General features: G+C 49.0%; 1 protein-coding gene across 1 annotated transcript; it reads right to left on the reverse strand.

Annotated features, from left to right (window-relative positions):
• Window positions 1–326: 326 nt before the first annotated feature.
• LOC119377799 (uncharacterized) lies at window positions 327–14627 on the reverse strand. The gene is made up of 3 exons (XM_037647103.2): window positions 14138–14627; window positions 5408–5672; window positions 327–1435 (listed from the first exon to the last, which is right to left on the reverse strand). The coding sequence occupies exons 1-3, from the start codon at window positions 14423–14425 to the stop codon at window positions 549–551; spliced, it is 1440 nt and encodes a 479-aa protein (XP_037503031.1). The 5' UTR covers window positions 14426–14627; the 3' UTR covers window positions 327–548.
• Between the last annotated feature and the right edge of the window lie 319 nt (window positions 14628–14946).

The following is a 14946-nucleotide window of genomic DNA, read 5'->3' on the forward strand; positions in this document are numbered from 1 at the left end:
CATTCTAGGAGCGTTTAAAGCTTATGTTTCTAACATAGACGTTCCGCGCAATGATGCCGTAAAAACCTAAGTATCAAGAACGGCGAGCAGGACTTCTTGCAGCTGTGTAATAAATCGAAAACAAAATAAGGCATATAAAACTAAATTTTAATACACTGAATAATACAACAAACATTTTTCTCGCCCCCGTAGGTATAGCAATATTCGTCGACGAGAAGGGTCAAAATCAGATTTTTGAAATGTACCTTGTAAAAATATATGACACGCGTATTGCTAAGAGTTACAGGTTCTCGTGGACATTGATGCTAAAGTTTTACAAACGTGAAGTCGACACCGTAACCCTTGAATGATAGGTATGCCAGTGAAAATGCGCCGCTACAGTAAGGGTTGAGCAGTTCAGATTGCAAGGAGCAGCTGCAAATTTAGAAGCGCCTACTTTCTATAGGACACGAAACTTCTGCGGAAATTTCACTACCCTAGCATTACACGCGCACGTAAACAAGCGAAAGTATGATTATCGCGCTGAAATATGAGCTCGCTTATGCAAATTAGGTGCTCGCGCGTGTCGCCCTAACGATTTCTTTGTGCGAGAACTCGATAAGGAAACGCATCTTTCCACCCTCAATGAAGCTATTTTTCATGAACTCGAAATCCTTCCTGAATTCGCGGTGAAAATGCACCAGCGAGTCACCGTGTTGATTACAAGGGCGAGCCTGGATAGACGGGGCCAATACCACTGTGTGCGTTATGAAGGTTCCCAACGCCCTCACGGAAATGACAGGTGCCGGACACGGAGAGCCTGCCAAGATTCCGTGAAACGTGATCCACAAAACGAGGTCGGTATCGTCTCTAAAGACTTCAAGCGTGAAGTACGCGTCCCTCATGTGCAACACCGTGATCCGAGCAGCGTCTCCGAGCAGCGACGTTAGAGTATCCGCGTCGCAGTTTTCGAGGATCACGTGGTACTGGACTAACCCGCTCACTTCGCTCCACCTGCGTACATTCGACCGGGCGTTGGTCAAATGCCAATCCTCGCAGCCGAGGCGTACGGGCTCGCAATAGACACGGACGCCCCGCGGACCGTGCGACGTGGAAGATTGTCGCAAGTGTTCCAGAGTGCGGAGCGACATGTCGGCGAAGGCCTCCAGCTTTCGGAGTATCAGCGTCTTCTCAGATCGCAACGGCAGCGACGACAACGACGCAGATGGCGACGTAGTAGTGGTTTCCTCATCCAGATGCCGCGGCTGGTCCGATGTCGTCGAGCAAGCTGGGGCAGCGACTTGAGCCATCTGTGCCTTTAGAATATCCTGGGATGCAAGGATTTCGGATAGGCTGGATTGATGTTTGCCGAACTGTTGCGTCAATTCGTTGATCTCGCCCTGAATCGCAGACAGGAGCTGGTCGTGCTTGGGGTTGGTGAACAGCGCCTGCAAGTCTTTTTTTTCAGTTTTATTTATAACATCAGTTTTATTTATAACATCATTATTTATAACATCATAAAAAATGCGTGCAGCTCGCACAAGTGGTGCAAGGCTGGACTAACAGTGGAGCTTGTGGCCGACCTACATTATTAGCGAGGTCTCAATTAGCATGGTCATAACTGCCATGGCCCTAATTAGCGATGTCTTAATTAGCCATGTCTTAATTATCAAGGTTCTCTTTCTCTCTGTTCCTGTTTTTCTCTCTCCGTCAATTTCTTTATTTTCATTTTCTTTCTCTTTCTCCGTTTCTTTCTCTCCTTTCTCTATTCCTTGCTTTTCTTTTCTTCAGAAGGCACACGCACTAAAGAAACGTCCACATTTCACATCCATCGTGTGAACCCCAATGGATGTGTTGGCCACAGGCCTTATCTGCCAAATTACTAGGCGATAAAGAAAAATGTGTTATAACTATCCTCATTCCTCTAGTGTACATCGTCAAAACTCTTCCTTTATAGTCAATCGAAAGATGAAGAAAGGACGAAGAGCGCGCGCGCCGGCCGAGCTATTGCGTTGCGCGCGCTAAGCACAGCTTAGTTTTCTGGTCACACGAAACGGCGGAACGGAAAGCTTAAACAGCTGCTCTGGTGAAAACATGGTTGTGGGCAGCGGACAAAAGTACTTTAATATGAGCTTGAAAGCATCCACTGACCAGCAGATTTGATAGACAGCAGCACAACACACCTGAATACGTTAGAAAATCGAAGTACATAATCCCACGTTGCCGTACGCCAACGTGGTTAAAGGACACAAGGTAAGGTAAAATTGTAAAAAAAATTATATTGGCTTTTTTTTGCTTGTTTGGAATGATAAGCCCGCCCTTATCAATATCCAGTGCGCCACATATTTTTTCCGCTTTTTGATTGCGCCAAAAGGACGAGGTTCTCGAGACCAACTGACGACAAGCCAAGTGCCCTTTCCTCAGGCCATGCACAACCTGAGTTGTCTGCCTAACGCGAATTTTCTTTAGACCTAAACTGTTACTTTCTCCGAGCTTAGCAGGTTTTGAAAAAGTAGTCTGGCTACTTAAAGGCAGTTCTTTTAACGCGCGCGGCATTTACTGAGTCCATTTGCCTTGTGTGCTTGAGACGCGCATGGGGATGTGGTTCCGCGCATTTCTTTTGAGTTCAGTTGCACCTTTGTTGATTTTGTTGCGGCACCAAAAGATATTCTAGTCTTTACAAAGTCAAAGAAACTCTTTAGCAGTGCAATTCTTAATCGACACGCTTCGGCTGCTAATAAAATTTACACCATTTCCCGCTAAATGGGGCCATGAGGCGATGCGAAGCCGGAGCACTTGCACGATCGCGTTCCGTTGGCGTTCGTTGGGCATGCTACCGACCTCGCGTGGTGGAACACGAAGAGGAACGCTACGCGCGTCTTGTCTTCCCTCTAGCCTGGCCGTTAATTCTCACAGGGCGAGCGGGGAACGCGGTCGGCAGGCGTGCGAGAGGGCGGCAGCGTAGGAGAGGAGAGAGGGGGAGGGGACACGCATGCGCTGGTGCTCATCGCGGCGTTGCGCAGGAGAGAATTTCGGCATGTCTAGCCTGCGTTTCAGAGGAAGATTGGAGAGGGGGGGGGGAGGGGGGAAAGGGAGAGGGGAAGTGGAGAGGGTATGCGCATGCGCAGTAAGGGTGGTCACGCCGCACACCACCACCACCGGTTTGAACTACGCTATAAGATGCTTCGCATCTAAAAAAGAGACCGGTAGAACTCGCGCTAGAGATTCAGCTATAAGTTTTGTCCTCATGCCACGTAGCCGCAAGAATAAATTGTGACCTATAGTAAAAATGGCTACGTTTTGATTGGTGTGCAGCTTCTACAAAGCGTGATTACGAGTAGCTGTGTCGGCATAGAATGCGGAGGAACAGTGGCACTCGAAGATAACACGATGGATCGTGTTCCTCGGAATGAAAACCCTCAGAGCGGCCACTTTTTAAACCCTTCCAACTTTCAACAAGGCCTGCATGGCCCGAATGAACGTTCTCAAGAATTGGCATACCACCGAGTCGGAACACTGCGATATAGTTGGGTAAGATCGATCGCCGTCGACATTTTGCCAACGGAGAAACAGAATATGTGACAAAACATACCACGGAGCGAAGAAAACAAAAAAAAGACGAAAAAACCTGATTTGTGCAATGAGTTAGACGGCTGGTTGCTACTAAGTGAATTGTTCAGCACATCTTGAACAAAAATGCTGCTACTAAATAAATTGTTCAGTACATCTTTTTGAACAAAAGCTACATAAACTTTTCTTTTCTCTTTAACTGTCATTAAAGGGACCCTGAAACGGTTTTTTGAAGTTTTGTCAGCGTTTAGGCAGGAGCATCTCCAAATCATTCGCACCAGAAATTAAGCGACGCACTGTGTACCAAGGCCGCTACGGAATTTATATCTATACCCTCCTCCTCACCACTGCCTTGCACCCTCAACTCACAGACACCCTGACATCACCGGCGATCGCAGCGCTCTCATGAGCGCACTCGACGGTTTGAGCTTCGCCCAGTCATGGTCTCTGTGCGCCGACGGGTTGCGCGCAATCTCGGAGGCCCAACAAAGATGAAGCTCGCGGAGTGGTTGATATCTGCTCCGACAGGTGCCGCCACACTACCAGCAGATCTTATTTTATTCTTCTGTACGGCGACAATCTGCAAAAGCATGCGGACAAACAAAAATAATTCGAGAACGATCACCGATAAGCGTAAACTCGGGCAATGTGGTTGTGTCTTCAGGGGTGAAGTTACAGCCACAAAAACGTGGATCTTGGCGTTGAACGGATAGCGAGAGCGCGACGCTCATTGCAGCGACGAGCTGAAGGGATTCCGCTCGCCAGATGCCTCACGAACATTGCACGATGTCACAGCCTTACAAGTCACCAATTGCTAGAAATTTGTTAGATATGTGGTACACAACACGGCTAGGGCGATTAATTATGTCCAAGAAAAGAAACCTCGAGATAAACACTGTCGCTCAGCTCACATCAACACGGAGTACGTTGTAACACAGGCAGACGACGCTCGCTGCCCACAGGAGGTTCAGTGACGTGTACTGGACATATCCAATCAGATCAGCCGCCTGCGTGACGTCGCGCTTCCAATACGACGCGCACTGGAAGTGGGCGGTTTGAAAACGCGTTTGGCTGAGCCGCTGTGATCGGTGGCGATTCGCAGCTTTAAAGCCTTGTAATAAATTACACAGTTTTCGCACAGAGCTTAAATCGGTCTGTAAATGATCCTTAGGACTTGCTCTACCGGCACAATGTGTTCGTACAAAATCGTCAAAACCGTTTCAGGGTCCCTTTAACACCAAATCAATCTTGTTACATTTGCTCTTTTATCAGAACAAGTTGAAAATACAGAACGCTGATTTTTTTATCAGAATAAACTAAGCACACATACAAACCTACTAAGCTAGAATGGTGTAGGTATGCAGAATAGTGCTCACTCTTTGGCAGTTTGATTGAAAAAATAAGAAAAAATCACATGCCTTGCTAAAAAATTGCTAAAATTTCAACACGTAAAATGCAATTGTAATCTTAGCGCCACTGAAAGAGGAGACGCTGGCAAATAAAATGAAACAAACGCGAATGCTTTACATGTAGGAGTTTCAGAGAGAATGGGTTTTAAAGAAGCACTCAAAATACATGGGAGTATAGGGCCTATTCTGTGCCCTTACCGAAATGAAAAAAGAATGTCCAACAAAGTGCGCGAGTCTGTACGATTGGCTATCGAGATCACGTGATGTCTTGAATCCGCCGCAAGTTTCGAAATGAGCTCGCTTACACCTGATTGGGTAAAGCGAGATCGCGTGACCTGCGGCTCAGCCAATGGCACGTTTTTTTGCGGACGCCGATTAGAGGTACCATGCTACTACGGCACAGGATAGCCTAATATATCTCTGGTGTAAGAGCACAAAACAATTCATACCTCCGTTATAAAGGTCATCGGAAGTAGCACCATGATCTTCAAGAGTGAGGTCGCTGAACTCCGCCGAAGCAATGCCTTTGCCAGCCGAAGAATTTGAGTTACTGCATTCGGTTACGTAGTGATTGGACAGGGCCTTGTGCAAGACTTGCTTGCCACATCCCGAACATTCGATGGCATGCCACGTGCATTGCTTCTCGAAGTGCCGCAACATATCTTCTATGGCGCCCTCAAATTTGCATCCGTGCGCCTCGTTCCAACAATGGACCTCCATGGCAAAGAAGAAAAAAAAATTCGACTCTTATAACACACGAAGGTGAAAGCCTTAGTGCAATCAAGTAAAGCGTCTGAGCTGCAACGAGCGAGTACTATCGCGATGAGAAGTATCTCCAGCAGTGTGGCCCCAACGTGCACTGCTGTTCGCATTTCTTTTCGCGCGGTTATAGCAGCAGCTGGTCCAGCGGGCTCGCCGGGTCGCGCAAGGCAATGGAGCCCTGGACTGAGGGCCCCACCCAACGATGGTCTTCTGTAAACTCAATAATAATAAATGTTTATTCTCTCTCTCTCTACCGTGGATGGCATAAAAAAAATCTGGGGAGGGGCGAAGCCTGTAGGCAAGTGTGTTTCAGCTCCACTAACGTGAAACCTGTAGAGGGGCGGATCATGCAGCGTGCGCCGATGTATCCCACAGCAAGATCACTGCTAATGGGCAATGACAGACAGAAGAGAAGTTAGACACAAAAACCCGCAGTCCGCTTTTAGTTAACGTGCAGGCTGCGAATCTTTATTTTTTTAACTACGCACAACTTAAACCTGCCATCGGCACAACATTGCAGGGAAAGATCCAATGCCTATATATACGCGGTGGCCAGTGAACGGTTGTGCAGCGCGAGCAGTTGTTTTTTTTTTTTTTTTTCAATCAAGAAAGTCGCTAGCAGACGCTGCCTGCGTCGGCGTTGTCTCTCGCAGGCAAGGGCGCGTTCTCGTTACTCGCGAGCTGGGGCCGTATTCTCAAAAAGGCGACAATCGCAAAAGCATCACCTTTGGTGCGCGCTGATTGGCTATTGACCAAAACAGGAAAAGTGAGAGCGCCACTTAGTATTTCCATCGACGTGACGATGCTCTACGGTGCTCCTGCAATGCCTGGAATAAACTAACACACCCTATCACCGTCGGCTGGTGGTGAAGACTAGCATTTCAGTGACGTAGGCGGTAGCTTCTAGTATTCAATCCTAGGCGGATGTACGCAGCATTTTTTACGCTGCAGCTTTCAGCGGAGCATTACCTTTGGGTGTTATTAGTACTCCTTCTTTGCCAGCGCCTGTTTTTTCGTAGTTTGAACGTCCCAGGAACATGAACCGTGCGTTGCTCGCGTGGCTTATCGCAAGCCGGGAACATGCTGAGATGTTGAGACGATATCGCTGCGGGGGCGCACTACAGCTGAACTCTCCGAGTACGCCGTGTTAAACTCTCAACGAAAATACGTTTCACGCAATGTTGCATTCTTTAAATATTATACTCTGCATTAAACAATCGCACAAAAAAAAACGTTGAAAGCACTTTACACACGTCCTATATTTCAAGTAGCCACAGCCAAGCCTGGCCACTGCGTAGAAGCCAGCATACGCTCGAAAACGCCGCACTCGGGTCCCTCTGCGCTCGTACGGTACACCCACTCCGGTGTTGCGAGACAGTCGTAACACCAACGGCCAGTGCAGCAGTGACGTCACAGGCAAGTGTTTTTTCAGTTATTGAACGCATCAGATACTATCGCCTTTTGCGACTGTTTGAGAATACGGGCCCTGGTAGTAGTGTTCATTGCAGAAAGAGCGTTTCTATTGCCAACGCTCACCGTTCGCTTTCTCTCGCCACACGGCGAGCGCTCAGGCGGTGACGCCCTCTCTTGCACTCAAGCAAACGGACGACGAGCACGCCGACACTCCGAGACTCCAAGGTGATTCGCCCCTAAAAGCCACTACAGCCATCTATGATACAATCAAAGACACTCTAGCACATATTTATTGTCACCAAGGTCAGAGCGCGCCACGCTGTTCGCGGTTCCTTGCATTGCCCCTGTACATGTATATCATTAAATCGACCTTTTGAATATCTCATTCGGGTGCTTTTATCTTTATATGCATTCTTGAAATGTTTGTAGACTATTGACGTAGCCGCTGCGCGTCCCACGTAGCTGCACACTGTTGATGCTGTCGCTGATGATGATTGTTTTTTTATTGTTGATGTTTAACGTCCCAAAACCACGATACATGATTATGAGAGACGCCGTAGTGGAGGGTTCCGGAAATTTCGACCAGCCGGGGTTCTTTAACGTGCACCTAAACCTAAGTACACGGGCCTCTAGCAGTTCCGCCTCCATCGAAAATGCGGCCGCCGCGACCGATAATGATGGACGATGGCTGAGCCCTGTGTAATGAGTGCTAAGCTCTACAACACTCATCCGTTGCGCAATTCGCGTGGTGGGACGCGTAGTGTGATTCTACGCTTCCGCCACACAATATTGCGTCTGGTCACGTGACCTCTCACGTCACATGACGCCTGTATGACGTCTTTTTTTCAAACCAGTTTCAATCACTGGCGGGGCTCTGTTAGTACACCTGACTGTCATGCAGAATGTCGGATTTCGTTTCCTGGTCGAACCCTGTTATGTAAGGTCACTTGAGAGGTAACGCGGCTTTCTGTACCACAAGCCACGTTTTTCAAGGTCACCCTCTAATGAAGCACCTAAGGCTTTCGCCTTTTTAAATCACGTAGCCTTTGTAAGCAAATAGCCTCTAATCTGGGTGATCTCTTAGTAGGCCGAAGAAGCGAACACATTTCTGGCTATGACATTTTGGCATTGCACAGCGCCGAGGTGCTAGGCGAGTGAACATAAGTTAAAGGGCCTCTAAACCTCACCGAGTTCAAAGACGAGATAGTGTTTTTTTTTCTTGGCTTCACTACCCTTCCCACAAGCGCTTGGCTGCTCCTCGCCACTTATTTCTAAATAAAACACGTGCGCAATGTCAGCGCCAAGCGTTGAGCCCATCAGGATTTCACGCTTTTCGGTTACACGCCGTTAACTCCGCTTGCGCAGTCGAAAACGAGCAAAAGGAAGTGAAATCAGTTGATCGGGCACGATAGTCACTCGAGGTAAGGTAGAGCGGTCGTGCGACTGCATAGCAAAACAGGGTAGGAGAGCATTCACAACTGATATCCCTCGTAGAGCGACAGCTTATATTCTGATGACGTCACGTGAATACGGGAAGCGCCAGGAGAGAATAATGCGCTAGTTTTTTTTTTTTTGCATTTTCAGAGCTTTTCTAGAGGCCCTATAAAGGACCTAAAGAATGCAGCAATAAGCGTGCAGTTGTGCCTTGTTAGATACGAACTGCGCACAACTGCAGCATCCAGCTTTTCAGCGGATAAGTGCGGCATTCCCACAGAGGCATGGGAGTGAGTCATCCCCAGAGCGACGCCTTCGCGCCAGAGCCGAGGTGGTTCGTATTCCACGTTCATCGATCCTGGGACGATGGCCTCACCGGGATGCAATATGATGCAAGGAGGCATTGCATCTCTAGGCGCGCGCTCTTACACGCAAGAGTGCAGTGCACCGGCAACAAGGCTCTGGGTCTCCCATTGGCCGAAAGTGACGCCACCTGTTTGGGACTGCCAATTGGACGAACCTGACATCACCTCACCCCAGTTCTTGATTGGCTGGAAGTGACGTGTGGGAAAGCTTTATAAGAAGCACAACCATCGAAAGCCGGGTCGTGTTCTCCTGGCCGTGGTCCGCAGCGTACGATATGCTGCCGGCCGAAACTATGTTTATCTGCAGTCTTGTCACCCTATTTTATTAATGCTCATATTGTAAATAAATCTAAGTTCTTCATCGCACTTCCGCGTCAATCAAGGCCAACTCTCGCACCTCAGCGGCGGGATGCAATAGCCTGCAAGGGTTTCACACCGCGAGTACCAAGTCATTTAACAGGCCACTCTTTGTGCGCTAAACATCGTGTAAGCGCTTGACATGCTATCCGGTTGGCAGAAAAGCTTCCGCCTGCTGTGTAAATACGCAAACATGAAATATATACGACAGCTCGCGTGATTGCTAAAGCGAGATAAAAAGGATCGCTTGCCCGCACGGCGGTACGCAAGTAAAAAATATCTGCTGTCATTTCGTCGATTGTTGCGTTATGCCATGTGGTTCACCAGTGGAACGTTCCAGAAAAATTACCGTTACGGTGGTGATATGATTGCGCATGCGTTACACTGTTAGTCAGGCTACAGTGCTAGAACTGTGACTTGTACAACAAATGGTCAAGTTACCCTTGAACAATTCGTTTTGTATTTAAAGCGAATTCACGGCAATACTAACCTGTTTTTTTTTATCTAGCACATTTAGCCCATCGCAGTAGCTCAGCGACTAAAGTGTTGGTCTTCTCGAGGACGTAGATTAGAGTCCCAGCCGCGGCGGTCGCATTTCGATGGGAGCGAAAAGCAAGACCTTCAAGTACTTAGATTTAGCTGCACGTTAAAGAAACCCGGGAGGTCCAGATTAAACCAGATCCAGCCACTGCAAAGGTAGGGCTCGAACTAGCTTGTACTCCACCCAGTGAGGCGTGCCTCTTAATGATATTGTGGTTTTGGTGCCTAAAACCCCCGGTATTATTAACTTCCTGTAGGTACTGTACAGTGAATCGCACTTGTCTCTATTGATCGAGCGCGCTGCTGCGGACGCTAGCGTCGTCCCGTCCAAAGCTGCTACATACCTCGCGCCAGTTACAAGCTTCCGTTCATGCTTGAATTATAGCTCAAGAATCTAGCATGCGGTTAAGACTATTTTTGGTGTAATTACGGTGACGCTCTTTGTATATTTTTGCAGAAAACGGCGGCCAGAGTAGCCGACTGGCCCTTCTAGACAAGCGCAATTCAAACTGTACTACATCCTTCTGTGCGGATGGACACATGTACACCGCTCAAGCACAGTCTTCGTTTGTCCCACCGACCGTTGCATCCATATTTAGCTTAAAGGCGCCCTGCGACACTTTACCAATTAACCATCGAATGGCTTCACTAAGGGAGTTTATTTCCTCGCGAATGGACCACCGCAAATTTTTTTAGAGTCTGTCAAGTACCAGTGGAGTTACAGAAGTTTGTCGCACGCAGTGATTTCTCTCTTTTCTCGTCCCGACGAACGCGCTGGAAGCTAAGCAGGGTGGGATGGCACGGGGAGAAGAACCTCCGTCACACGTGCGTCATGAGCTTGAGCACTTTTTCTTTTTATGAACGCGCGGCTAACCTTCAGCGAGATAGCGAGAGCGCGCGCGCGGGCACGTGGCGGCCTCCCGCGGCGGGCGCAATAACCACGCAGCCAACGACGCTCAAATCAACCAATAACCGTGAATTTGGGTATATGGTGCGGTCATACGAGTATATGGATTCATTTGTAAAGACATGAGCGGGTGATTTTTTAGCTGATTTCAGAATTAATCGTAATTCCGGGCCGCGTGCTGCGCTGTAATGTTTGGCTCGCGTGTTCTCAGGAGCTTCGACTACCGGATCAGCAGCGTTTTCTCAACACACTGGAAAATTGTTGCAGGGCCCCTTTATAGAGAGGCCACGACACGCTCACCCAACATTTCGCCGTTTTCCGCAAAAAATAAAAGCAGAGGGCCTATTGTGCCTGTACATTTATAAAAAAAAATCCTCTGTACAAGATTATTTCAGTATCGAATAAGTCATACAAGTCGCCGGCTATAAACCCAGCCCACCGCCAGCGACCGCAGTTTTGCCATGCCGTGTGTGACGTTATGTGCACACATGAAGCGAAGCCGTCGTCTTCTACCACAGTTTCAGCCGCTGCATACTGTTCATTTTCATTGCCAAGCTGAAACTGGCTTGGTTGCACGAGCATCTGACCCGGGAATAAAGTCGTTCACCGCAATGCAGACGCTCGCAAAGCGAGCACCTTGTTACGTCACAGCCCGCGAGTGCGCCAGCGTTGACCGACCTTCAGGCCACTCGCGTTTTTATAAAAATGTTCAATTATTATTTAAGGTCTCGGCCAAGCGCGCGCTAAAATTTCGCCAGCTTGTTTTCGAACATGTAAGAATTTTTAATAATAATAATGCCTTTTATTTCTTCAAACAAAGCACTACATGTGGCTAGGCCTGCCAAAGCCAATTGGTGGCTTGAGTAGCAGAGCCTGGCAGACCGCAAAACAAACCGAACGTGTTACAAGGTTGTAGTTCATGGCATCAGAGGGATGATAGGACAAAAAACAACGTGCACATTAGATTAGAAGACACCCACATAACACGAATTATGATCGAACATTGGGTGTCGCGGCCCCCTTAAATATCGCGTTTGTTTCTTCACTGCGCGGTTAACCGGGGCACCCAGCCTCCCGGATTAGTAACTTCCATACACCCCTTGGTCTGCATATGTGCGGATGCAACACCTAATGCAGAATACCGACGCGCTTGGAAGCAAAAACAAAGCGTGCATGATCCGTGCATGTCTCGTCCGCGTTGCCTGCTTTTCTGCCTGGCATACATAGCCAATACAACTTGAACAAGTACAGTACTCACGAATTTAAATGCGACATCATTTTTTTTAAATTAACGACCGCTATATGAGCGATTTCTCGCGGTAGCCGCTTCTTGTCGCTGCAAATCAGGTCGCTAAGGGAAACGCTTACTCAGTGTTCGAACCAAAACTGCACCGATATAGACGTCAGACTCTGGAGTTTCCAAGATGTGTGGCGCCACCTGTCGGAGAAGTATTGAGTAGTGCATAGACCGACTCTCTCGCACAGTTTGTTATGGGACCAGGTGCAACTAGCGAGTGCGAAACAACTATTGAGCCTAATATCGCGTGTGTTTGCGCATTTAGCACTCAGAACGAGAGCTGTGAATTGCTCTCCGCTAGTCGGACGCGCCACCGAACCAACCGAACCGTCGTGAAGTGCTTGCTGGATCACTCGCCTGAACGACGGCGAAAACAGCAGCAGACGAGAGCCCTCCGCACGCTACGAAGAAACTCCGCAAAAGACGCACTGTTGCGTTTTGAATTGCCACGGACGTAAAAGGCTGAATAACAACGTTCAGTTTTACCGATTTCCATAGTTGTCGTACGAAGAAGAAAGGCGAGAGCGCTGGATACGGGCCGTTGCGAGCGTGTTGGGTAAGCGAAGTACCCGCGTTCTCCACAGCCGGTGGCATGAATGTGTGGCTCTGCTGTTGTTTTGCGTAGCCCTGATGCAAAGCCGTGGTAACCTTGACTATGAAGCTCAGCAGAGGCTCTGACCGCGGTGCTTGTCGTGTAACACGAAGTGAGCAGCTAGAGGCAGACTGGAGACGCGTGATACGCACACCGACGAGTTGGTCGTCACAACACAGCATCGCGGACGTATGTACGTTTTGAAGGCTCAGAGTTCTGGTTCTAACTAGCTGACACCACGTGCGTCATACAAGTAAATCGCAGAATGTTGGTCGTGACCCCCTTCAGGTTTGTTTCGCCCGTGTCCTCCGCGGTTGTCGTAGCTATCTCGGAGGCCACGGTTTCGCCTTTGATTGTAACCCGCGAAAGTGGACACGCACGTATCCCCATTTGCAGTACATACAAACGGAAGACGACCATCAAGAGACCATTTGAGGATGCGTAATAAAACACTCCAATGCACAGGAAGCGAGAGATGAATTAAGGGAGAATACAACTGAAAAGGCGAAAATCGCCGGAGCCATTCGCCCTTGATGAACCGAGTTTTCTACCACTGATCGTAAGATGCATAGCTAAGTAAATTGATGGTATGTAGGTACTTTATCGCTGTGGCATACGTATATACCCAATTTTAACGCATTTAGGCTCTAGAGAACGGATGTCGGAGGGCTTGCCTCGAACTCGGTGTCGTGTGATGCTCGCTTGTACTTGCGAGTTGCAGCGCGCGGGAATAACTAAAACTTATTTTGCATTGTACTCGCGGTTCGCTTTGATCAGCTTCCTTTGTTTCTGAAGCGTGGATTGGCGGAAGAAGCTTTCCAGGTCCTTGATTTTCAGGAAATCGCGCCTCGACACCAACGAAAGAGGAGGGTATATTCAGGCCTATGCACATTCGCTTGCGGGCGGCTCTCCTTGCACTACCCAGTTAGTGCCAGGGCTACGATGAGGGCGCTGGTGGCGGTGTTTTTCGCAGCGCCGCCTCGGCAGAGTCTGACGTCTATGACACGAACTGTAGAAGCTTGGAACGAAAGTACGTGCATTGGCTAGCTCTAAATTATATTGATCCGCATATTGATCCGCGAATACGGTACAGCGGTGAGCACTGTTAGGGTGAACACGCGAGCGCGTGGCCGACGGCACTATCAGCGCCGCGTAACAGCCATCGTTGGAAACATTGCACATGCGCAGCATGTGCTTTGCGATGCACTCTTTCCACCACGCACACTGCGTCATAGATATGCTTGTTGGGGATACGCTTGTGTGCGCGCGGTGTAGAACGCATGATGCGCATGTGCAATGTTCCACCGATGACCGTTACGCGGCGCCGACAGAGCCGTCGGCCACGCGCTCGCATGTTCACCCTAAGAGTGCTCACCGCTGTACATACATGAGATGGGCAAAGCGAAACGCCCAGCCTTACGCTAGACGCGCAGGTATGTGGTGGTGCGAGTGACGTAACTAAATACATTAACGAATACCGACGGAAACAATCAATCTCTTCGCTTTTCTCACCTGCAAAGTGTTGGCTTCCGTGGCAGGCAAGTCATCATCAACGTACTCCTCTACCTCGAACGTTCCTTGATCCAAGGGACATCGTTTCCCGGAATCCTGGGACTCCGCTGAACAGCAAGACTGACACAGGTTATGCCCACACGGCAGCAGCAGAATCCTGTTGGGAATCATGCGGCAGAGGCCGCACGCAAGGTAACTGGGCACTTCGTGTACAAACCGCGTTGGTCGCCAGTTGACGCCTGCGACAGCGTGGTCGCGAAATTGGTGCACCTCTCCGAGATCAGGCATGCTGCGCTCGCTAGCAGGGTTTCCGTGAACACGGGAGCGCGTGTCGTACAATTTTAACGGCGAAGCCTTCCAAGTTCCTACACCAACGCGACGCTCTGCACATGCGCAGTAAGTCAGCTACGAGACTATTTTGCCAGCGCGCGCACCGCGTCACCTGAGCGCACCTTCATCAAAGCCACTCACTCACGACGCGCTGCGCGCGATAGTAAGATAACCACGCCGCAAAAAGTCTGCGCATGCGCATGCGCAGAGCTACGTGTTGGTATTGGTATAGGTGTCGCTCTTATAGCAGTTCAGCACGTGCTGCCGTGTTCACGATAGTCGGGCTCACGACTTTACGTGGTAGGCCTTCAGACTCGCGAATCGTGTACTCGCACGAGAGCACACTGGCTTTCATTTTCTTTCTTTCTTTTCTATTTTTTTCTTTCTTTTGTTGTTTTTGTGCTTGTTCAGAGAAGTTCCCGCTACTGCATGCTCTAACACAGTTCGGCTGACGTAGCATTAAGGAGAGATAATAGGAC

This window comes from Rhipicephalus sanguineus, unplaced genomic scaffold (assembly GCF_013339695.2).
Source record: "Rhipicephalus sanguineus isolate Rsan-2018 unplaced genomic scaffold, BIME_Rsan_1.4 Seq568, whole genome shotgun sequence".
Classification (NCBI taxonomy): Eukaryota; Metazoa; Arthropoda; class Arachnida; order Ixodida; family Ixodidae; genus Rhipicephalus; species Rhipicephalus sanguineus.

What these genes read in the sequence shown, in the direction of transcription:
- LOC119377799 (XM_037647103.2), bottom strand. Translation starts at nt 14,425, where the DNA reads ATGCCTGATCTCGGAGAGGTGCACCAATTTCGCGACCACGCTGTCGCA. An exon ending in CGGAAGCCAACACTTTGCAG is followed by an intron (nt 5,673 to 14,137) that starts GTGAGAAAAGCG and finishes TTTGCCATGGAG; the next exon opens with GTCCATTGTTGGAACGAGGC. An exon ending in CGATGACCTTTATAACGGAG is followed by an intron (nt 1,436 to 5,407) that starts GTATGAATTGTT and finishes CTGAAAAAAAAG; the next exon opens with ACTTGCAGGCGCTGTTCACC.